Genomic DNA, 26,286 nt, shown 5'->3' with positions numbered 1-26,286 from the left:
CTTGTCATACCTAATTGCTTAGAGAACTTCTTATAAACTTCCAGTTTCGTGCTAAAGAACCTGTTAAGATGCTTTAAAACAAAACAGAACAGAACTTAGATCCCATCAATGCCTCATGATACATCGTCCATTTTCCAGCAAGTCTCTGAACTGAATACTTTTCCACTTAGCTCATATTAAGGAATAGGAGAGCTCAACGAAGTGGTAGTAGAAGTTACACTTCAAGAAGGAGAAAAGGAATAGACAGGAGTAGGTTCTCCAATGACATTGTTTACGTATAGTGCTATCTATCTACATGTCTACTCAGAAGTAAGATCCATTGATTTATCCCAGATAAGTTAGTATAGGATTCAGCCAGGTAAGTTAGTATAATATTGCTGCCTAAGTTACTGTTTCCACCTCTCTTGATTTTTTTGTCATGGTGCTACAACTAGATCAATGTCCATGCAGACTAGAAATGAAATGATGTGATCACCTGCATCTGGGGCACTATGTGAATCAGCAACTTTATGGGCAGGGTACCAGTTGTTCTGGAACAACCTAAATGATTTGCCCTGCCCACATAGTTGCATCATCTAGCCACATGGAATCACCTCACAGAAAAAAAAGCTCCCTCATAGCTGCATCTGAAGGGTAAAGAGGTGCATGTATAAAACAGATACCTTGGGTTCACACAACACACTAACCCACACTCAGTGGTTGAGTGTGGGCTGTTGTTGAACTGTTGTTTGTCAGACTATGGGTTAATGTCTTGTCTGAACCCTGGACATTTTCCAGAGTAACTCATTAACCATGAAGTGTGGCTTATTTTTCTCAAACAAGCCACCTTGAGAACCCATGGCTTGTTGTTTAGTTGTTCCGGGTGGTTAACAAGCCACATTGCATGGTTAACACACAGTTCAACAAACAACCCATGGTTCAATAACAACCCACACTCAAGCACTGAGTGTGAGTTAGCATGTTGTGTGAACAGCCCCAATATCTGTCCATCGATTTGTGGAAATGGAAAGTCTATTTCACACACACAGGATAAACAAGAGTTTGAAAAGGAAAGACAAAAAGCATTTGGTCAACTAAAACTTTGGTTTGACCATTTCTTCTTCAGAGAACAAGAAAGTTCTGTGCCACAAATGTCAAACTAAAGGCCCTCATAGGATAATATGCTTGTACATATTTGCCCAGTCAGAACTCCGGCGGCTGCATCCTGGACTGATCAAAGTTTTCAAGCTTTTCCAAAGGCAGTCCCATAATACTGTAAATAAAACTAATTTGGTAGTGGTAAAGATATGCATAAACAAGCCGTGTTTTTTAAATGGAAGGCCTATAGAGGGATGGGTGACTGCTCCAAACTGCATCTTCTGCCATTCACATCGTCAGCAACATCTACTAAAAGAAACACATGATGTGACACCAGCATACTCAGTGCTTCCATGTGTGTTGTGAATGACCACCAATTAACTGTACTGGGAGCAAGAGGAAAATACAGAGTATGGTGGTAGGACATCCCATTTTTTAAATACTAGACAATATTAAAGAGATGCACAGGGGAGACATAAATTTTATTTATTTATTACATTTATATCCCACCTTTTTTCCTCATTAAGGAACCCAAGGTGGCATACATAATCCTCCTCCTCTCCATTTTATCCTAACAACAACAACCCTGTGAGGTAGGCTGGGCAGAGAGCCTGTGACTGGCCCAAAGCCACCCAGTGGGTTTCCATGGCTGAGTGGGGACTAGAACCCAGATCTCCTGACTCCCAGACTAACATTTTAGCCACTACACTACACTGGATCTGATGCTGTCATTCCGCCGATGGAAGCAGCTCTATCAGGGGAACTGGGAAGGAGTATTTTCCCCTCCTGCCCTACAGTCTCTGGCTTGCCTTCAAAATCTATCTGGGAAAACGTTTGGAGTAGTTTTAAAGAGTGGTACAGAGGTCTTCAGGGGGAAGGAGAGAGTCCTGTTGTGCCAGTGGACTTCCGCTAGCGCAATGTTGGATTTAGCCCATGGAGCGGGGCATACTATACAGCCCGTGTTAGGCTCTGAAGACACATCTTCAAAAGAAAGAATTGTGTTCTAGGAATGTGGGATGTGCATTAAACTGTAAACTGGGCTTCCCTGCAGGAGTGAAGGGGGCGGTGTTGAGAAAATTATTAATCTCACTCAGTTCAGGAAAACTTTTCAGTCTTCAAGCCTTTCTGTAAAGGGGAGAAAAACACAAGAGACCAAGAAGGAAGGAAGAGAACAAGTTAAGTAAATTTTAAAAAGGAAAAACAACAACACTATGTTCTCTGGGTCAGGACAATAATCTTGTTAGAATCCCCAGTTGGTCAAAAATCTACCCATTGGGTCAAGTGTGACAGATTTTGTATACGGAAGTCTTTGTAGCAGCCCTTTGGGTGAAATTCATTCCGGACCTTTTGGGGTCAAGTTAAACAAAGTGCTGAAAATCAGGAAACTAGCCAGTCAATTAACATTCACTGAGATTTTTTTCTGCCCTTGGATGGAAGGGTCAGAGCAAATTTGTGCCTCTTGCTTCTCCTGATGGTGCAAACAGGAAACTGCGTACCCTGCAAACCAGAGCTTCAGAAAGAACTCAGGTTATCTCAACAGCCATTTGGAAGGCAACCAGGGAAATGTTGGAACTCTACAGATGGACAGAGGCATTGGATAATGAGACGAGGCAAAGATGGCAACATTCAGGAGAAGGCGGTGCTTTAAAATCATCTCTGAGTTAGCTCTTCAGTCTGTTGAAGGGAAGGGAGGGAAACAAGAATCGTGGGCTACCATTTCAAGGTGAGCTGTACCAAATGCCAGTAGCCTCCTAGAAAGCCTTGCCAATCATCTGTTCTGAGCCAGTCATGCTGCTTCACCACCTGTTAACCCCTCCTCTTGTGTGACTTCTGGGCTGTGTAGAAATTATAGTTATTAAAGGTTCAGTGGTGAGCATGGTGGCAGAGTTTAGATGGCTCTGTAGTGTAGACATGGCATCTGGCACAGGGTTTTTTTAAAGCAAATTTTCCAACTGCACAAATGCCCTGTCAGACACACACACACCTGCCCCCGCCCAAGCAAACACATTATTTCTCTTTCACGACTGGACAGATTCTCACCAACATCAGTAGCGCCTTAAACTTAAAGACAGATTGACAGGCCCATATGGATACCCAGGAAGGTCAACAGACCAAGAGAAGTACAGCACTGGTTGTCACCTACAGCCCCCAGTTGAAACCACTGCAACGGATCATCAGTGAACTCCAACCCATCATCACCACAGACACTTCTCTCACACAAGCCTTGGGAGGCAGAGCAGTCCGGGCCTCCAGACAGCCTCCCAACCAGCAACAGTACACAGGGACAGAGACACAGACAGAGAAAACAGACCATGCAATAGACCCACGTGCCAACTTTCACCACTTTTTTCAACTGCACATTATCAGATTTCCAACTGCACATTTTCCCCCCAACTGCACAATTTGTGTCCAACTGCACACTAAAAAAAAAACCTGATTCTGGCAACACTGGGGGTGGAAAGGAAGCTAAGTTGTGTCATCTAGCCTTCTGCCAGTCCTATCCCCCTTAGGTGGTGTAATATCAACAAGAAAAGCTAGGTGATCTTGTAGTCCTCCCTGTGCAGGTATTTCATTGGGACCCCTCTTTAAAGTTATCCATTTGTCACGATCATATCCCACCCTTCCTCAGAAGGGTTTAGAGTGCAAACCAAGGCAGGATCTTCACTACTGCTTTATAACGGTATTGAAGTGCACTGGCAACTGTTGGGGCCCAGGACACATAGACCGTTTTCAAACCACTTTCAAAGTGTTATTTCCTGCTGGGTGTAGATCTGGCCTAAGACCCAAAGTAGGGGCCCAGAAATCCATTCTGCCTGTGTTTCAAGGACTGTCAAGTGACCTTTGTTCCACTGTCCGCTCATTGACAGAATCTGATTCTTTTTTTTTTACCAGAATTTCGTTCTATGTATGCTAGCTCATATTAGCACTAATTCACACTTGCACATGTGTACAAATGCACTAACCCACATTTGTTTGAGTGAATGTGTGCAAATCTCCCCAAAAGTGAAAAATGCACAAATCCCCCCTCCCCCAAATTTGCATTTTCACACTTAGGGGGAAACACAAATTTTTAGTCAGTGAAGGGTTTTTTTCTTTCATTTTTTTGTATTTTTGTACAACTCAATTTGTGTTCAGTTTCAGGAAGTTAAATAAACAAAATCCTCCAGTCCATGTCATCCACGCAACTCAGAAAAAGCCAGTCTGTTGCAGAATCAGGTGTTTGGATTCATAGAAATCTGTAACTCTTGAATCTGTTGTGGAATTCTCTGATATCACTAAACCAAATTAGACCTAAGCAAGACATGCAGCCATTATTATTATTATTATTATTATTATTATTATTATTATACCACCCCATAGCTGAAGCTCTCTGGGCGGTTTACAATATATCATTCAACTGGCATTTTTTAGAATCAAAGTCAGCCACAGGAGGTTACATGTTCAAAGCAGAGGAATGTTCTGGGTTGAGTGAGAGGTGAAAGCTAATTTAATTGTATTTGTTTTGATTATGTGTGCTGCCTGAGAGCTTCAGCTATAGAATGACTCAAAATTGAAATAATAATAATAATAATAATAATAATAATAATAATAATAATAATTTTTATTATTATTTAATTGTATTTGTTTTGATTATGTGTGTTGCCCTTAAAGTTTTGGCTATAGCATGACTCATGAACTGAAATAATAATAATAACAACAACAACAACAACAACAACCATTTCTTTTTGGCTTTGTCTATTCAGCCCTCGCCATTCCCACCCTGACTGCTTTGCCTCCCTCAGAGGAAAAATACAGGTACTTCTAACTTTTCCCACATAAGATGTTTGGAAAGATAAAAAGCAGCCCCTCCCATCTTCCACTCAAACTTGCAGCTCTCCCATGCTGATTGTAATGGTGGTGGTGGTGATATATTTAAAAAAAAACATTGTGTGGAAAGTGCACATGACTGTACACTGCATCTAGTTTGAACCTGAAAGACTGATTTGACCAAGGCTGTCCACTGAGATTACTTAGGAGCTCGCAACACATTACATGCAACCAAGTCCCAGAAACTAAGCGTGTTTTAAAATGTAAAGCTGTTTCCATAAGCGGACTTTAGAACAGAAAAGAAGGTGCGGAAGGAGGCCATGTTTAACCCTTTACTAACATGTTTGTCCTAGTAAAGGATTTGATTGCAATGAACTCTTACAGTTATACTCTAGCAGATGACTGTTCCAAGCTGTTGTGTTTCGTTTGGATTCTGTATATGAAACTTCTGATGTATAATTTATGAATGCTAAAATGTATATATTAAAATTATTATTTTTAAAAAAAACACCATGGCTTCATATCCTGCCATGCTGCCAATCCTTAACCACCGTATAGGAGGTGTTCTGATGTAACCCTCAACTATGGCTAAGCATTATGCCTGCACAGAGCATCACTGTATGACTTGGCAACAGCCTACGTGAATGATTATAAGGAAGCATTTGACCAAGTGGTCAGCCTGCATAGCTGAGATATTCTCAAATGAAAGGGATGAATAAAAATAGATGCGCAATGATATAGCATGTGTGTGATTCTCTGTTATCAAGTATGAAATATAGCTGTAATAGTCACTGTCTTCTGGGCACCCATATTTCTCTGCTGGCTCCTATACCCTGCAGGTGTTCCTCAGTTTTGCATGTTCTGTGTGCTGTGCCAGTCTTTGTAAACTTTATGCCTCTTAAATCAGTTCTTCACTTCCTTTTTTCTTATTCAGCCAATATGTGTTTCAGTATTCCTTTGCTATTGCCAAGACAAGCATTTAAACATCTGGAAATCATCCTCCATCATTTTTACCGGTGAGATGCTGCCTTTACCTTAAACATTGTTTCCATGAAGATTCCTTAGGATACCATAATACCTTTTAAAGAAAAGTACTAGATGAGATGCCCTTCCAGTTCCTAGATATGGAATTTTAAACATGAACCATCATGAAGAGTTAAAGCTGCAGGAGCTATACTAGAGTGACCAGATTTAAAGCTGCAGGAGCTATACTAGAGTGACCAGATTTAAAAGAGGGCAGGGCACCTGCAGCTTTAACTGTGGTGATGAAGAGGGAATTTCACCAGGTTCTCCATATATACAAATGACACCTGCTGAAATCCCCTTTTCTATGCAACTGTTAAAGATACAGGAGCCCTGTCCTCCTTTTCATATGGTCACCCTACAGAAAAAGGACACATGATATGGAGTGAGTTTGCAAATGATGGTCTGTGCTGAGCAAGGATTTGGCAGGATGTGTGAATGGAGAAGCCATGGCTGAAACCACAACTCTCCGCCTCCAGATCCTACTGCATTTCCCCCTAATTCCTTGAAATAATTCCCCAAAATTTTGGTCTGAACATCTATAGGATTGCACCCTCATTGCTTAGAAGCCCCCAAACTTGGAGGCTTCTGAGGTTCCTATGCCTTGAAGCCTGCAGGGTGGGAGCAGCAGTGGAGGCAAGGGCACTTTCTAGTGGGAGGAAAAGCTCAGGATAAATCATACCCTGCCCTCTCCTGTCTCCTTCCCGCCCTTCCCACCCCCTTTCCTAGGTTAATTTTCCAATTTCGGAGAGGCAGCTGCAAGGGGGCAGGCTTTTGGGTTGGATCTCCAACTCCCTCTTCTGAGGTTGAAGTGCAGTCTCTCACTTTGGAAGGGATTTACTGAGCCATCTTACGGTCCGGGAGACACTTGCCCATGGACCATTGGATTACTCTCTCCAGCTCTTAGATGTTTGGATTGATAACTGTATGGAGTCATGGAGTGCTCTTCAGTGATGTCTATGGCCATTTCTACACCTGTCTTTTTCCCAGGATTGTCTCAGGATCGTTCCTGTGCATCCAAATGCCACACAGGGGATCCTGGGAACAGGCAGGGATGATCCCTTCATTTTCCTGGGATAACCCTTAGGTGTAGAAAGGACTTATGGGAAAAAACATGGGGTGAAAGCATTCTCACAAACATTTGTCAGGTGGGATGTTTTAGCATAAAGAGGGACCTAGGACGTCTTCACACTGCTTTGACGTCATTGCCAGTGTGGTATAGTGGCTAAAGTGTTGGACTGGGAGTCAGGAGATCCGGGTTCTAGTCCCCACTCAGCCATGAAAACCCACTGACTGGGCCAGTCACACACTCTCAGCCCAACCCACCTTACAGGGTTGTTGTTGTTTGGATAAAACAGAGAGGAGGAGGATTTTGTACGTTGCCTTGGGTTCCTTGGAGGAAAAAAGGCGGGATATAAATGCAATAATAAATAAATAAAATAATAAATTGCATCCCACAAGGTGACTCTGACCCACATCAGAAAAACTACCATCGAAAAAGCACTGGGTCTCCCAGAAATGTGCAACTTTTTCTCCATTTATATTTTGTGGGGAGGAAGGAATTGTTTTCCTCCAAGAACCTAATAAGACACTATTTTAACAACAAAACTAGGAAATGCAATAAAATGTCACTGACAAATCACACTGCTGGAAGCAAACATATAGTTTCCTTAAAATAATAGTAAACATTAAAGACAGGTTGTACTGTACCTGATGAACCTTAATTATCTACTACAGCCTGGAGCACATAGCAAAATATCTGTACTCTCATTTGAATGGTACTTAATGTGCCTCAAGATATTGTTAATCAAGCACGTAACATGTGGGTTGTGACATCTGATACCATCAGTGTGTTACCAAAGGAAATAGCATCTCTAAGTTATCTTGTCTGAAAGAGACAGGAATCTTATGTCAAAAAGGAACAGGCTGAATATATTAAGTAATCCCCCTGTTCCACTTTCATGGCTGACATGGAAAAGATGCTTTTTAAAGATAAACTACCGTCATGTAAGTCTGATAACATTTTTGATCTGCCAATGTTAATGTTCTTTTCCTGGGTTTCTTAGCCTGCCTGGATGTCTAAAAACGACAGTCGAAGGATTTCAACTCAAAGATGAACGTATGTTGACAATCAAAGTTAGAATTTCTTGGCTTACCATTTCATTTAATTGAACTAATCAAGGGCAGATATATTTTTTGCACTTGCTTGCTTGTTCGAGAGGTTGCTAGGAGTGAACATTTTTTGCTATTCAATCTAGTGGTTAGCTACTTGGTATATTTCTCAGAGATTATTATTATTATTATTATTATTATTATTATTATTATTTATTTATATAGCACCATCCATGTAGATGTCAGCCAATATGGTGCTGTAGTTAGAGTGATAGACTAGGGCCTAATCTACACCCATTTATCCCTGGAGAATATCGGGGTCATCCCTACGGGGCCACATGACGCACAGCTGATCCTGGGGTGAACTGGGGCTGACCACTCAATTCTCCCAGGATATCAGGCACTGCAGTTATCACAATTTTTCCCCATCTCTCAGGGCAATCCCGAGGTTCATGGTCAGTGTGGGGGGCCCTCTCAAAGTCGTCGCTGTTCCCCATGAGTAGCGGGGCTCAGCAAACAAACAAGCAGTTGTGCGGGGTGGGGTAGTCCATGGGTATCAGGGCTTTTGCTGCCTCCTGGATGGCTCTTTGTGTCTTCCGGTGCTGATTTTTTGGGTTGTTTTTTTTAAAGAAATCGTACCTTCGCACAAAGTCGTAGTTCCACAATTGTCTCCACTTCTTAAAAAAGATGAAAAACTTTGCCCCGGAGCATCCTTTTTACTTCCGTGAAAACTTGCTGGTGTCTGGCCCCTGACGGACGATCCCAGAAGTACAAGACTTCCCAATCAACCTTCCCCTCTCTCGAAAGGCCTCTAGCTGTAGATAAGGCTGAAGACTCAGGAAACCCAGGTTCAAATCCCTACTTAGCAGTAAAACTCGCCGCATAACCTTGGGGTCATCACCATCTTTCAGCCTAACCTACTAACCTACTCTGAGAAGGAAGGGGAGGGACAGCCTCCTGAGTGGCACAAGAGTCTGTCAATCAGCGCATCATGGAATCCAACCCTCATCTCACAGAAAAGCACTTAAAAATGTGGGGGGGGGGACACAGATATCTTGGTGTAGAAGCATGTTCACAGCTAGCATTTGGTGTGCCTTTTCTTCATGGTCCCAATTTCATGATCAAAGTAGCATAAGAAGGGCCACATTGCAATTTGTTTTATTTCCATCCGGAAGCTGCGCCTCCTCCCCCTCCAACAAACACGTTCACAAAAGAACCCATTCTATATGACTTGTCATAAAGCAAAAGTTCCTGGGTGGTCTAATCATTCAAACAAGCCAGAGAAAGAGAACAAGCAATGCTAAGGGGTTCTAATCCCAATTATGGCTAAGCCATTTAACCTCCCGTGGCTCAGTTAGCTCAGCTGGAAATTTGGGTGGATTCTACTTAAAACCAGATGCTACCTCTGAGCTGGGTTTTCCTAGGTAAGTATAGAGCAAAACAGCTGCTTTTTGGCAGAAGTTTTATTTTTCCAGTCTTTTGTGTGTGTGTGTGTGTGTGTGTGTGTGTGTAAAAGAATGTAAAAATAAAAGCAGTACATTTTGTAGCAAAGCACAATATAATGTCCTGCTAATAAAATGGTATTAATCAACAGCATATATCCCACAATCGCAGTAATAGTCAGTAGGATGTATGGTGCTGATTAATGCACTATTACTGTCGGAGAGTGACAATACTTAGATCTGAAAGAATATAGGGAAGACAAAGATATAAAGAATTTATACTTGCATTATCCAAAGACATTTTTTTGTATAAGCAAGACAGAAAGAAATACTGCTTTCCATCACCTGTTGTGCATCAGGCAAGGAATATAGCAAAAATTTAAAAAAAGGGGGATCCTATCCCACCTATTAGCCCAAATGTTCAAAGGAGACATGCCATGCAATCCTAGGTGAGTTTACCCTAAAGGCCTGCACTTTTCAATGAGTGTGCATAGGATTGCAGACAAACATATATACAGCTGTCAACTGAGTATAATACTTCATGCAACTGATGGAACAGACACTAGTCCACGAAAGCTTAAACCGTAATAAATGTGATTGCCTGTAAAGATGACAGACAACTCTTTGTTGCTGCTTTTGCAAGCACAGTTGCCCCTTTGGAGGCCATTCACACAATTTCTGTTTTCCATTCTCATTCAAATGCATTATGGGACTGGTACAGTCATCAAATACAAAACAGTGATGTGTAGGATAGAAACCCTACTACAAACAACAAAAGCTGGAGCATCAGATAAGGTCAGAACACGCTTTTAAAAAAAAACCACTAAGAATTTTCTCCTGGGTATGATCGATGGACAGACTTTGGCCTAATCTACACCAAGCAGGATATTGCACTACGAAAACAGTATGAAAGTGGTATATAAGCCACACTACTGCTTTATTTATTATCACCTATTGTGGAGGTGACTGCATGGACGCAGCATCTATAACCAACAGAGTGGAAAGTGCTTCACTGATTTGTACTGAAATGAAGAAATGCTTGTGTCACCCATTTGGAAGTCCTTGGTGGTTGGAGCTGAGAAACAGTCATACTGCAACAAGGAATACATCACCCATCCACCCCCAGCCAGCATAGCTAGATAATGGGAGTTGTAGTCCAAAGCACCTGCAGGGAGCTACGCTGGGTGAAAGCTGCTCTAGGCCATCAGGATCATGGAAAGATATCCGTGTGTTTGAATGGGCAAGAAGAAGGGGTCAAAAACCAGGCAGGGGTCACATAGAATAGGCAAGGGATGGGCCGTATCCCTCTCACCTCCAGTTAAGATAATCAAATGATGGGAAAGACCTGTGCCTGGGACTTCGGAGAGGTATTGCCAGTAAGAGTGGACAATACTGAGCTGGGTGGACAAAGCAGTTTCCTATGTTCCAGCAAGGATGGCACAAATGCATAGTCAAGGTCAGGAAAGGCTTAAGGTCCCAATCAGAAAAAGGGACAGGTGCTAGATAAGAGTCCTAATGTTTGATACCATTTGCTCAGACAGAGGCAGACGGTCTAAGAACTTTCTACCACTTGGTGGATCAAGATTGCTTATTGTGATCAGATGCAGCTTGGTCCCAGAGCACAGATGATCTGCCAGACTTGTAGCAAGATTAGGAGACCAGATTAGGGGATCAGAACCACAAACAAATTGGTCTATGGCAGGGGTGGGCAATTTGTGGCCCTCCAGATCTTCTGGCCTCCAGCTCCCATCATCCCTCATCAATCGCTATGTTGGCTAGGGCTTATTGGAGTTGTAGGCCAAAACATCTGGAGGACCACACATTGCCCACCCCTGCTCTATGAAATGGCAAGGAAATAATTTTCAGTGCAGTCAGTGTGGTTGATGACTGGATCATTCTTTTGTCTTCCTCAGTAGCGTGGGCTACTGTCTGCTTGCTTGAACCATCTGGGCTTCTTTTATTAAGACTTATTCTTTACAGCATGGCCTACAGGCACATCTGGCATGTCCCTCCTCCATCCTTCCTGGCATCCGATTATAGCTTATTGTACTCCTCTGAATAAAGTACGGTTGCATTTTTCTGTAATGTGGACTTATCTATTAAAGGATGCTGGTTGAAGCAGTGTTGACCTCCAGGTGACTTCTACTTTTCTTCCAGTCCAATTAAAGACTCTTTTTGTGCGGTAAATTATGTTTATTTTAACTGGATTGCATAACCAGTTATTCTTTCATGGTAAAACAGCACGAGAATTGCATGAAGAAACTTGCATCTGCCTTTCCCCCTGGTTTCCCATTTGATCCATACAGAGTTGTCATCATCATTTTTTATTATTATTTTGGAACGAGATTTCACAATTTTGCTCGCACTTACTGAATCTTTACATACACTCTGCTGGTTGAAAGGTAATTCCTGTGACAGGCCATATTATAATCAGGAGTCCACCCTAAGTGAAAATCCTCCTCATATCAAGAGAAACTATGAGTGCTTACCAAGTGCTCCAGGCACAGGCCTGAATATGCATAGGCTTGATTTGCATGATCCCTCCCCCCTTTGTTGAGGGGAAAGAATTAAGCAAATGGGCCGAGGGCAAAAGTGCCAGTCAGTGTCATACAGACGTGGTAAGTGGCCCTTACTCCATTTGAGAAAGCTCTATAAACAATTACTCTTTCACTTCACAACTAATAACGTACATCAAACATTAAGCAGCACTCCTAAACCCACCTATTAGGCTAAAGGGAGGTGCAGAACCTTAGGCCTGGGAAACAAATATGGTTCTTTGGGGGGCCCAATGAGGCCCACAGGAGCTACCCAGAAGGCCACGCCCCCTTCCCTTTGACCACCAATCATCTGATGGTTTCCTAGCTTTTGCAGAACTTCCCCCCATTCTAAAAGGTTGAAATGCCTCTCCTTAGCTACTGGCAGTACGAGCTAGGGATGGACAGACTCACCTCTGCCTGAGGCTGTGGGTGACATGTTGAGCCACCGCTGCCCATGCCCACTTGTAGCGTGAGCCCATCAACAGCTCGGCGAGTGACCAACGAACCCCACTCCTTCCCCGAGCCACCATTTTGCGTAAGAACGGTGGCTCGGGTCTTTTCCAGAACAATAATATTGCATAGAAGGGCAATGTATGCAACATTGCAGGCGTGAATGGTCCAGTGAGTGCTACACAGTCCATGAACGGGGGTCCAGGGGACCAAACGGGGGGAGTCCATTGTACTCCATCCCAGTATCAGGCGCCCACAACATCCCTACGAAGTGTCTTAAGCTATGATATGCATTGGTATTTTGGTCCTGCCCCATTTGCCTTTGGCCCCGCCCACCTTTGAAATGCAGCCCCCAAAAGCTTCTCCAAACTGGAATTCGGCCCTCTGGCTGAAAGAGGTTCTGCACCCCTGGGCTAAAGCAAGATGTGGTGATCCTAAGATGAAGTCGGAGGCAAGGAATCAAGCCCACAGAATAGGCCAAGAGCCTGGAAGGTTGAGACAAGAAGCTTGCAGTAGTCTAGTATCCAAATTTAGTGCTCTAGAACTTGGCTACAGCAAATCTCAAGCTTCAGTGAGCAAACTCATGGGGCAAGCTTCTGTGTTTCTCTGGTTCCTCCAGAACCTGAACTTAAGGGCCAAACTGCACATTATGCTAATTGTGTAGCTAGGCATGATAGTTTTCTTTACTTTCCTGTAAGTGCATGTGGCCCTGATTCAGATCAAGACCACAACATGCCATGAGACAAGGGTTAAAACTATCCCGCTCCCCAGCTAGACATTTCCCCCAAAAATTCTACTCCCCTACACACAAACATAGATGGGGTTAAATAAAGAAATAAAGCTTCCAATAACTCCCATTTTTTAATCTCCCCCCGGCGGGAGGAAAAAAACAGGAGAAAACTCATTGTGGTGGGAAAGTTTAAGCCTTCGTCTCCAGAGTGCCACGGTCCCAATCCAAATCAGGACCATGCACACTTCCACAAGAGTAAAGAAAACTATAGTGCATAGTTACACACTATGCAATTAGCATAATGTGTAGAAAGATTCCAGTTGTAGCTAGCACCCAGGTGTTTCCCAGGTGCTTGAGATTGCCCCTTAAAATGGCTCCCTTGACTAATTTGCACACCACCTAAAGAAAGTAATCTGCCCCCTGAGACCAATCCGGTTCCCTGCCCTTTACATTGAGGCTCATTTCAGCCTCCTGGGAGCTTTATGCAGCAATATATATTCCTGCTCCTGTAAGTGAATTAAGACCAGTGCTGGATGACTCCGGGTTTTTGAGGACCCTTCAGCAAGTCATCCACAATCTGCCTCTTCCCACAATTAGTCTATCTTCTCACCACCATTGTCACCACTGCTATGGCTCCTCATCTCTTTCTCCTCATGGCTAGAACTTGCTTGCTTGACAGGCAGAAAGCCAGTGAGCAGGTAAACACTGGTGTCTATTGTTCCTCCTTCTTGCCTGGGCCAGAGCAAGAGGCAGGTGAACAAGGAAGTTGCAAAAATGAAGAGGAGGAGTAACTCCAGGGTGTTCTTTTCAGTGGGTCCTTGCTGGGGTGTGGGTCATCAGCAGGTGCTCAACCATGCCTTCCCTTGATACAGGCTCTCCAGGAAGTGAAGAAACATTTCGGTGGTTGACACACAGATAAAATTCAACAAACTGAACTGTTGGGGAAATAATTATCCTACACAGCTCAGAACACCACAGTCAGCTCACTCAATGAATGATTGGAGAGTAAGATCATATTCTCAGATATGGGGGTGAGGATGGATGTAATATCTAAATTAGCCTTCCCCAACCTGGTACCTCCAATGTTTCGGAGTACAGCATTCCAAAGCATTCCTGACCATTTGCCATGCTGGCTGGATTTGATGGGAGTTGAAGTCTAAAACATCTGGAGGGCAGCCGTTGGAGAAGGCTTTATTATTATTATTTATTTATTTATTTATATAGCACCATCTATGTACATGGTGCTGTACAGAGTAAAACAGTAAATAGCAAGACCCTGCCGCATAGGCTTACATTATATTAAAATCATAGTAAAGCGAATAGGAGGGGAAGAGAATGCAAACAGGCACTGGGTAGGGTAAACAGGCACAGGGTAGGGTAAAACTAACAGTATAAAGTCCAAACAGCACCAAGTTTTAAAAGTTTTAGGAAAAAGAAAAGTTTTTAGCTGAGCTTTAAAAGCTGCGATTGAACTTTAATAAAAAGAAATTTATTTTGTCTGTATATGGTCATGGCGGCTGGACCAATTGTAAAGGATATGCCATCCTACCCTGTCTGGGCCTGTGTAAGTGTATGCTGTAATGCCTTATTTTGTGTATGAGTTCGGAATAGCCTGCAGCACATGAAGTCACAGTTCGGTGGTAGAGCGCATGCTCTATGCAGAAGGTTCAGTCCCTGGCATTAAAGGAATCAGGTAGCACATGATAGAAAAGACCTTTGCCCCGAGACCCTGTGGTACCACTTCCAATAGACCAGGGACGTACAACCTTTTCATCCCTAATTTCTACATTGGGTGTTTCCCAGGTGTGCTTGCACATAACACACACATACACACTCATATACATTCCCCCTCCCACACACGTACACATATACTCTCCCCCACACCAGATAGGGTTTTTGCTTCCCTTATGTCTCTGGAGAGATCAGAGATAAGAGAAGGGTTTCCCACTGGCAAAGGAAATCCCAGGCTTTCCCTAGCTAGCACATGCACTAACAAGGGAAATTCTGGATTGGGTTCCCATGGCTCCCTGGGCCACACTGGAAGTGGCTGAGGGATGCATTTGGCCTACGGTGTTGTACACCCCAGGTGTAGGCAATACTGAACTAGGTGGACAAATGGTCTCTGTGGATATAAAGCAGCTTCCTAGTTCCCAGTGTTCAGAAAGAGATGTGCGGCCTGTGATATAATTCATCATAGGATTCATTAATCGGGCCCAGACTTTTTTTCCCCCATGAGCCAGTTCAAAATGAGCTTCATACAAATGTTGAAAATACATTCCTAGTTATATTATATCACAATTTTCCACGGGAAAGAGATCCTTCAGGAGAGTCATTGTTAAGAAAGCAAGAATTGCATATTTTTTCCAACAGTTGCTGCTTTTCTTTATTGGATCTGGAAATCATTAGTGGAAGTCATGATCCACTGCAATCGCTTGCCAAATTTTCCAGTGCAATTTCTGTATTCTTTCCCTAGTAGGGAGCTTGTAGATAACTATGCCATAAGCAGCAAGGCCCCCAATTGAACCGTAGTCCCCAAGCTATACTTAGCATGATGGTCAGGCCCCCTTGGAGCACAAGCTGATTCAGCGGCATTCAATCCTATGCCAAATTCAAAGTGGGGCGATTGGATGAATGTTGTTCATGCAACCAGAGTCCAGTACTGTATGGCTGATTGACCTACACAGGCCACAGTTTAGTAACGGTCTATTTCCCCTTTTACTTGCCAAATAAAATAGCCTGGGCTATAAAATCGCACAAAACCCATAACAGCCATTATACTGTAATCATTTCTGTAACTAACATAGTATGAGCACTGTTACACTACTTAAAGGAGCAACACTGACTAGAATATCAACTACAGATCAGCATTTTATGGGTGAAAGCTAGCATACATCCTACTTAGAGTAGACCCATTGAAATGAACGGGACTTAAGTTAGTCATGACTCATTTAAGCCTCATTCATTATAATGGGTCTACTCTAAGTAGGGCTTACATTGGATTTTCTCCTGTTTGAAATGAAGCTGTAATTTTTGTATATAGAGTACTCTTAGCTATACATATTAAACTTACACCTATTTTTCATGAATTTCTTTGTTTCCAAGCTGATTCCAGGTGAGATCCAAAGTATTGTGGTTGATCTTTAAAGCCTTAATCAGCCTGAGCAAGCGCATTCAAGAGAGCACCTTCTCCTATAAACATCTCTACATACTAAAAGCGGGGGCAGTGGCGGTAATTGCATTGTCCTAACTACAATTTACTGTGTTTTGGATGTTCAGAAAGTAAGATTCCTGAATGTGACATTTTTATTGCAGGAAAAACATATAGACTACTTGGAATACAAGTGATTTATTGGGCGCGGGGGGGGGGGGGCGGGGGAATGATAGTACCAAAAGGTTGTATAAAGTATCATCTTTGTAGTCAAAGGGAAGTACATCATACATAATGACCTTTCCATACATGGTTCCTGAAATTAAAAAAGGCTCAAATGATCTATGAAGCTATAACACCAGTAGGAGTAAGAGGCTATCCATTGAATCATACAGAATGTCACTTGGTTGATTAATCTGCTTGCAGGGAACAAGTTATAGATGGGGAAGGGCCATGGCTCAGTGGTGGAGTATCTGCTTTGCATGCAGAAGTTCCAAGGTTCGATCCCCAGCATCTCCAGGTAGGGCAGGAAAACTGCCTGCCTGAAACCCTGGGGAACTGCTGCCAGTCAATGTCAACAACACTGGGCTAGATAGATCAATGGTCTTGACTCAGTATAAGGCAGCTTCCTGTGTTGCTAAGAGACACCACTCTAAGTTACATTTACCACAGGGGTGGGCAAACTATATGTGCCAGGGCAGAGGTGCAGAATCTTAGGCCCAGGGCCCAAATCTGGCCTGCCTGGCATTTCAATCCAGCTTTAAAGTTTAGGGATCCCAGTTTCTTTTTCCTATAGGAGTTCTTCCCCAAGTATACTGTCAATGCTGGCTCCAGACATCACGCTGCTGCTAGGACTGGCCCACAGCTAGCAGAGACAGGAGCAGCCAACTAGGGAATTATTTATTTATCTAAAACATTTATATCCTGCCCTATATCAATAAGATCTCAGGGTGGCGTACAGATAAAAGCATACAGTATAAAACAATATACACAGCTAAAAACAAATTAAACCATAAACCATGTTAAAACGATATATAATTTAAAAGCAGTAAAACTATTAAAACAGTTAAAACAACGTGCCTAGTGAATCACTGTCTCTCCAGACGTTGCTGGACTCCAACAAATTCAAAGTGAAGGGATTTGATGAATGATGTCCGTACATCCAGAGACCAGTACTGGATGCACAGCCAATTGTCATGGATGATGGGAGTTGAAGTCCAAAACATCTGGAGGGCCAAAGGTTTCCCACCTCCTGCATTAACATGAAACTAGACATTACACTAAATTTCTAGTTACATGTTACCACCAGAAACAATGCCCACACATCTAGCCCCTCATTCCACCACATAATAATGGGAATGTATGGAAGATATCCATATCCTGATGTCACAACATTCCACATTTCCTCAGCCCCTCCCCGTGTCAGCTAATGTGGCTGAGTGGAGGTGGAGAAACTCAAAATCACGATGTCAGGTCAGGAAGTGAAGTTACTAAAGAATGGGGGAAGGGGAGCTGGAAGCAAAGCATGGCAGCCCTTTCAATGGCAGCTGAACATTTAGGATAAGTTCTAGAATGGTCCTAAAATCCTCTGAGGAGAATCTGAGAGGATTTTATGCCTCAGCATTTTGAAGCCAGCCTCATGTCTTCAAGAAGTGGATCATTTTTCCAATGTGGCATGCCTACTATAAAATTCCCTGCCCAAAGACACTTATCCAACTAGTTCCTTCATGGCCTTTTTCAAATTGGTTAGGGCTTTCCAATCTATAAGGCCTTCCTTTGTTGAAATTATTTACATAGCTTTGTACTTTCTACTTCTGCCATGGAAGTTGAGGCTGGGGCCTGTTTAATCTTGTCCGTTTGAGTTCTCTTATTATTTCAGTTGTTTTTATATTGTTTTTATTTCAGCTGCCTTGAGGGCCCTTGATGGGCAGAAGGTTGACATACAATTAACAAATAAAAGAAATACCTAAATCTATGTCTTATTATCAAACCTGCCAGGACACAAGCGTGAAACTTTGTGCAAGGCTTCAACTGAACAATCTGTAGATGCCCAGGAAAATCACTCAACATTTGCCTTCCCATTTTATAAAAGTCAAATATTTAGCCTTACGGGCAAATATCTCACACACCTCTGGCTTCAGTTTATTAAAATGAGCATGGATGAATTTTGAGCATGCCCCAAATGCCCAAAGTAGGGAAGGGAGAAAAATCCAAGCCACTGACAAGTACTACCCAAAATGGGAGCAAAAGGGAAGGAGACAGACTTCTGCCTGAAAAGCAGTGGGGTGATGGCACCTCGGGCACTTCTGTGGAGGAAAGCTATAATCCATTACCAGCCATACCCACGATACAGGCGATTGGCAGAGAGCATGAATGAAATTCGTAGGCAATAGGACACAAACTTTGCTGCTAAACAATACCCAGAGTGGTAGCAGCCGATGAGCGCCAAGCTAGAGGCCAGAAGTACAGAGACCTGAAAGTGGCTCTCCAAGTCCAGCATCTTAAAATCAACTAATCTGAAGGAACACCCTATTTAAATATACCAACCCCTACTCAAGCCTTTCAGGGAATTTGGATGCATACAGAGAGGAAGCCCCCTTAGTAATTTAGGAAGCCCCCTGGCTCTATATGTGTCAGGGCAGGGGTACAGAACTTCAGGCCAAGGAGTCAAATCTGGCCTTAAGGTTTGGGGATCTCTGAGTAGCATCCAATGTTAGTTCTACTTAGAGTAGACCTATGGAAATGAATGGGATGTATTTTAGTCATGACTAACCCAAGTCCCATTCAATGGGCCTGTTCAGATGATACACTATGATTAGGCCGCTAACCCTTTTGCAGCAAATAGTTACTGGCCGTAGCTAGACCTAAGGTTTATCCCAGGATCATCCCGGGTTCATCCCTGCCTGAGCGCTGGATGCCCTGTGTGGCACTTAGATGAACAGGTTTGACCCCAGGACAATCCTGGGATAAACCTTAGGTCTAGTTACGGCCACTGAGTGTGTTTAAACCATGTTTATTAGCCACCATGGTTAGGAATGGTTCACATGACACACTAAGCCATAGTGTTTAGCTCAAAATGCTTAACCACCATGGCTTAGCGTGTCATCTGAACAGGGTCACTGAGATACCACTCTGTTTCTTTTTCCAATAGGAGTTCTCCCCCAAGTTTGCTGGCTCCAGGCATCACACTGCCCCTGGGACTACCATACATCTACTAGAGGCAGGACCAGCCAGAGAGGAATCAGTAGCGACCAGCAGCTGGCTAGTCCATGCTCCATGCATTGTCTGGCCTAGGCGTAAATCCACATTAAATAGAAATATTGCTAGGACTTAAGAAACACGTGCTTTCTGAGTAGCGGATCATGTCATTAGATTAATCCCTACCATGAAACAATCTGGTGCTTCCACTGAAAGCAAGTTTACAGCTGTGCTTTGCTAGATCTGGACATCAAGGAGCTTCCAGCACTGTAAAGGCAAGAACTTCGTAAAACTGTTATGGCAGAGAGGACCATAGCAGAGTAGGCGACTGTCATGCTATAAAAGAGTTCACATTCTGGCATGCAATGTTATCCTCATTCGTTTCGTTCGAAATCTCCCCATATGTTAAATACGTTAGAAAATGGATTGCACAATACGACATCACTGGCTCACCCCCAGGGTTTCCATAACAGAAACGAACAGACAAACATCGTGCACTAACCTAACTTCTTCAGGCAACTCATTTGAAGGATCTTTTTAAAATTTACTTTACAGGAAAAGTCTCATGCTTGAGGTTCCCTTTTAATCTTTTTGACAAAACTGATGTTGTGGCTGCAATCCTATTCACACTGATCTGGGAGCAAGCCCCACTGAACTTGCTGCTAAGTAAACATGCATAGCATGGCTCTGTTAAGTCCCACTGAACTCTGTGACAGTGACTTCTCAGCATACATTGTCTAGGATTGCGCTGTGTGTTTCCACAGTGGCCTGGTCTTTCGGTTTCAAAGTCATCCTGTTCGAAACGTCCTCTGCTGCAAATCCCATATTCATTTTGAGCCTGCTCAGAAGATTACATAAAGCACACCCTCTATGGGTTTGCGTGCATAATGTACAGAAAAACTTGCCTTTGCAGAAAAATGTTTGACCTAAGTTCATACTTGAGTACATCTCCAGCATTTTGCTGCAGGGTGTAGAAAAAGCAATTATGTACACTCAGGGCTTTTCAATGGTCCGATCCAGTAATTTGACCGAGACAGTCATGTACGCTTAGCCAAATTTTTTGTTCCCATTTCTGACAAATCTAGAAGGCATTTTATGGAATGGAGGCGACCATGAGGGATACGCTCACTGTTTCATTTGAGCTAGCCAGAACAAATGAAGACAGCTGGATCTGCCTGGGTGTCACAGCAATCCCTTAGGAAACCCTCCGGAACATTACACTTGAACTGAGATGGACTGGAAGCCAGCCTGCCGGCTAAATCGAATCCATCACCATGCCACGAAGACAAGTACCAAGCCTCCCGACTTCCTGTCTTCAAACACAGAGGAACAAAATGCCAATGTCCAGATAACAAATCTGGGAAAAGGGCATGTCAGAGAAGTCTGGATTCCATCAAGCCAAGTCACTCAGGAACAGGGGGGAAAGAATCTCTCCCAAGAGGAAAGAGAGGCAGGGAGGAAAGAAAGTTCCAAGCAATTCCCTCAAACAAAGAATTGAATAAAACAGATGTAGTTTAGGCAGTGCATAAGGACTCCACCCTTCCAAGTCCTTGTGTTTACTTCTCTTTTCCTCTCCCTCAGAACGTTCAGGCTCTTCTCCAACCACTGCATTTCAGTTTAATCTCAAGCATTTTGTGGCTAACAACAACAACAACAATAACAACTTTCCACTATCTCATACAGCGAGATAATGCCAAGCAACAGGATCTATTCCTAATGGCTCCACAGATTATTTTTGTGTTTACATTTCATTGTTCTTCCTTTCTTCTGCGTTCACAGAAAGGTGCACAGAAGGCAAAACTCCTCAGTTTTGAAAATCCATCTCCTGTTTCTCTACTTCTCAGTTTTAACTCCTTTTTCAATTCCACCTTTCACAGCATACTCTCTCTCTCTCTCTCTCACACACACACACACTCACTCACACACACACACACACACACACACACACACACACACACACACACACACGGTCATCTGTGCATCCTGAGCTTCCCAATCCGCTACTTTCTTTCTTTTCAAAGTATGCAAGCGACACTCCGCACTACAAAGGAAAAACTCACCCCCCTCAAACTCTTCCTCGTCCTGCGTCCGTATCGTTCCCAAGCGTCCTAGAAAAGCAATAAGAAGGACAAACGTTCTTCTTTGGGTCCACGTTGCCATCATGTCTAAATATTAGACATGTATATCCTCCTCCTCCTCCTCCTGGAGCAAGGAAAAGTGCAAAAGAAAAGTGGTAAAAAAAAAATTAAACTATTTCAACACCATGAAGCCAGTTCTTTTTCCTTTCAGCAGGGCTTTAAAAACCATCAACTGCTTGTTCCCCGATGTTCGCTTTCTTTGCCTTTCTCTCCTTTTTTTTTAAACAGCGCTAGCTGTTGCACGGTCTGCAAACGCTTTTTTTTCTCCCCCAAGTGATGCAGCTTTAAATAGGAAGAGTGCTGCCTCCACTTCTTTTCCTGCCCCCTTTCAGCTTCTTCAGGCTCCTGATCATCCAGTCCCCGGCAAGGGATCGCGTGATTGATGGTAAACAACCGAATCAGAACTAGCTTCGCGCTCCCCTCAAACTTTTCTCCCTTTTTTCCCCCTCCTATTTTTTTTCTTTTTTTAACATGCACAGTTTTTCAGAGGAGCTTTTTTCATTCCCCTCCTGCTGTGGTTCAGGAAAAGATCTCCCTATGTCAAGAATTTATTGGGAGCTGAACATACTTGGCGGAGGGAAGATGATTCTGCCACTCTCACGCTTGGAAGCGGCGGAGGGGATGAGAAGTACATCGCCTTACCGAGCCAGGGAAAGAGAACCTACCCCCCTTCCACACTTCTGGGAGGGGGTTTCCCCCTTCACTCTTAACGACTGCCGGGGAGTTTAACTATTCCCATGCTCTTCTGCTGGCAGCATTCTCTAAGGCAGGGCTAGGCAACCTAGAGCCCTCCAGATGTTTCAGGCTTCCATAAGCCCTAGCCAGCATGCCCAATGGTGAGGGGTAGTCCCAAACATCTGGAAGGCACCAGGTTGCCGACCCTTGGGTGGGCAGAAAATAGCTCCCCAGATGTTTAAGACTTCAGCTTCCAGCATTCTGGACCACTGGCCATACTGGCAGGGGTTTCTGGGAGTTAAGAACCCAGCCATCTGGAGATCTACCTTCTGCCCACCCTTCCTCCAAGGCTGCCTCAGTCTCCTAAGTGATCATTAGATCTACCCCTCGCACTGGCTTTCCCTTAATGGTGGTAGGGGAAACCAATGCAGTGCAGAATCTGGCCATTTCTATGCTTGGGACAGGCTCCCAATCTGATGCCATTGTCCTCTCTAGGATTTGTTAAGAAAGCTTGTGGACCTTTAGACATAACTTTATTATTTATTGGGTAGGTTTTCCCTGCTATTGTTTTTATTTCATTTATTTTCTTGCATTTTATTTTAATTGATGTTTTCTTGCTTTTGTTATGCTGCTGTGTGATTTGATAATGAAGGGTGGTATACAGCGGCCAGATTGATAACCGGAATCGCAAGGTTTGATCATTTAAGACCAACTCTGGCCTGCTTGCATTGGCTGCCTGAACATTCAAGGTGCTGGTTTTAACCTATAAAGCCTTACACGGCTTGAGACCACAATACCTGATGGAATGCCTCTCCCAACAGGAACCTACCCGTACACTATGCTCAATATCTAAGGTCATCCTCCGAGTACCTAATCCGAGGGAAGCTCAGAGGATGGCAACAAGGGAGAGGGCCTTTTCAGTGGTGTCCCCTCCAATTATGGAATGATATCCCCGATGAGGCTTGCCTGGCACCAACATTGTTATCTTTTCAGTGCCAGGTCAAGACATTTCTCTTCTCCCAGGCATTTAACAACATATGCTGACTTTTTTCTTAACTGATCCCAGAATAGTTGTTTTAAATGGATATTGTCTGCTCTTATGCTTTTTATGGTTTAAAATTTTGTATATTTGTTTTTAATGTTCACTGTTTTTAATGTTTGTAAGCTGCACAGAGAGCTTTGGCTATGGGGTGTTATATAAATGTAAATAATAATAATAATAATAATAATAATAATAATGATGATGATGATGATGATGATGAGAAGGAGAAGGAGAAGAAGAAGTTATGGCAACCAAGACCTACCAAAAATACATCATAAAAGATAACAATGTAACAACAGACCTATGCAGGAAATGCCATCAATTTCAAGAAACAATAAACCTTGTAACAGGAGGATGTAAAATTCTGGCAGGAATTGACTATATGGACAGACACAATACAGCTGCAAAAATAATTCACCAACAACTGGCCATCAAATTCAACCTTATCAAACAACCTACACCATACTTTACATACTCACATGAAACAATCTTGGAAAATGCAGATCATAAAATATAGCGGTGCAGAACAATTCATATTGACAAAACAATACCTTGCAACCGACCAGACATAACGGTCATAGACAAAAAAGAAAAACACATATACCTCATCAACATAGCAATACCGAATGATGAAAATGTTGTTAAAAAGGAAGAGGAAAAGAGAGAGAAATATACACCACTGGCCATGGAAGTCAAAGAACTATGGCAAGAGGAAAAGGTCACAATTATTCCATTAGTCACATCAGCCACTGGCATCAAATAAAAAAAACTATACAGAAAACCTTCAGAAACTGGGACTGGATGATCATGAGCCAGAAGAAGCTGAAAGGGAGCAGGAAAAGAAGTGGAGGCAGCATTCTTCCTATTTAAAGCTGCATTACTTGGGGGAGATTATTGTGTGTGTTTGTGTGTGTGTGTGTTTACATTTCATTGTTCTTCCTTTCTTCTGTGTTCACTTTGGTGCTGTGGGATCAGTTGTATTATTGTTGAGTGTGTGTTTTTATTCGGTGTGTGTAATATATTTGTTCTTACTTGAAAATCAATAAAATTGTGTTTTTTTTAAAAAAAAAGGTGTGTGACAATTCATTATTAGGCATGAAAGAAATGTACTAGTGGTATACAGATACTTCTAATACTTTAGGAATTGTTTTGACTAATTTCCTTTAATTATTTCATCCTTTAGTTATCTCTGCAACCATCTCAGCTAGTTACTTAGCCAAAAAAAAAGGAAGGAAGAAAGGAAGGAAGCTAGGATTCTCGGAGAGACTAGATGTGAGCATGTGTTATTCACACATGCATGATATCTCAACCAAAATGATAATATGCCACTTGCACGGGCAGTGCATTGGGTCTGGGTGGCAAAAGGAAGGGAACAAATTAGACACAGAGACGTAGCTGGGAAAATAAATATTGCCTTTCACTTGAATAAGCTTGGCGGCAGCATAAGTCATGGATCCTGTCATCGGCCAGCCTGCCTGCTATCTGCTTCCCGCTTCCTGGCCCACATACCAGGAGTACTAGAGGTAGTTGGTACTGCCAGGGGGACACCATGGCAGGGGTTCATATTAGTGGCATGGACCACTAATATGAACCCCTCTCCACCACCCTGGTCATGGCTACCTCGCAGCCCCCATGATGCCACATTCCCGAGATCCCTTGTGGGAATCCCCCACCATGAGGGAACAGGGAGCCCAATCCTGATCCCTCTCACTACTGGATTCAGCCCAATGCCTATCAGGCCTACATAGCTGAAACAAATGTTATGAAATGAAGCATCCACAAAAGATTTACTGACAGTCCAGATCAATTTATTTGCAATGGAATTAATCTTGTAACACAGAAGGAGAAAAAAAACCCTACACCATCTTTTGCCACTTAGTATGCAAGTAAAGTTCCTTCCCATTAACTGGCAACTACTTCTGACATTGCAAGACATCTTGCTACTTGGAATGGGTGGATGCAGAAAATACAAAACTGCAATGCAGCAGCTACATGGGGGTCTGCTTTTACAAGCCTCAGGTTGAACTAGAGTAAGAACAGAAATCTCACTCCGGTGGTTCTGCCACTTTGCCCCCACCTCACTGAGCCCATCAGGGGTTGATTGGCTCAGCAATCTCTCCCTGGGAAGGCACCAACATTGCAGCTGAGCAGCTGCTCCTCACCAGCCTTTCCTCCCTTGGCTGCCAGAAATTATGGTTCCCCAGTAAGTGTGGAACTCAGCTTCTCATCTTGTGATTTCCCTACACATAGCGTAGAGAAAGTGTTTGAGTGCCAGATGTTTGCAATTATATGTTCTATCCATGTTCCATCCAGTAGCATTCAATGCAGACAGCAGGAAAGCCAACACTTGACAGGCTCTCCTACATTTTGGGCATGCTATAGGTTTTATGGGAAGTCTTAGTTTCTTGATAAAGCAATTATGATACGACTTCCATAGAAGTTCTAGAAGTTCCAAAATCAGCCTATTCGGTTAGCCAATTGCTTTTGTTATTCATTCATGTTTATTATAGTAGCTATCTAATTGGATTTCAGAATTTTATTGCATATGCAGCACAGAGTATAAACACAAGAAATGTTTATCTTGGCACAATGACATGGTGCCTTGTTAGCATGCATATTTATTAGAAGTATTATAGCTAAAGGAAGGTAACATGACATTTATACTTGATTTAAAAACTCTGAATGGTTTGTTAGTTCAAATGAAATTAAATCTTCTGTGTTATTTGGTGGCATCATTTTACTTACCAGTTTCAGAATGTTGACTATTATTGGGGTATGCAATGAGGAAAAATATTTAGTCATGCCATTTAATTTCATTATTAAAAACCACATTTGTTTTGCTATTTATTTGTGAAAATTACATTACATGATGATTCATTTTGTTATGTTTCATGCTTGGTTTAGTTC

General features: G+C 42.8%; 1 protein-coding gene across 1 annotated transcript in view; it reads right to left on the bottom strand.

Moving 5' to 3' along the window:
• COL5A2 (collagen type V alpha 2 chain) overlaps positions 1-21,885 on the bottom strand; it is a 161,618-nt gene extending 139,733 nt beyond the window's left edge. The window contains exon 1 of the mRNA XM_063116272.1: positions 21,585-21,885. Coding sequence (XP_062972342.1) covers positions 21,585-21,687 — 103 coding nt within the window. The 5' untranslated portion in view covers positions 21,688-21,885. The remainder of the gene's footprint in view (positions 1-21,584) is intronic.
• Positions 21,886-26,286: the final 4,401 nt, after the last annotated feature.

This window comes from Elgaria multicarinata, chromosome 2, assembly GCF_023053635.1.
Source record: "Elgaria multicarinata webbii isolate HBS135686 ecotype San Diego chromosome 2, rElgMul1.1.pri, whole genome shotgun sequence".
NCBI classification, from domain to species: Eukaryota; Metazoa; Chordata; class Lepidosauria; order Squamata; family Anguidae; genus Elgaria; species Elgaria multicarinata.
The sequence above is the reverse complement of the archived record's forward strand: the minus strand, read 5'-3'. Positions and strand labels throughout refer to the sequence as shown.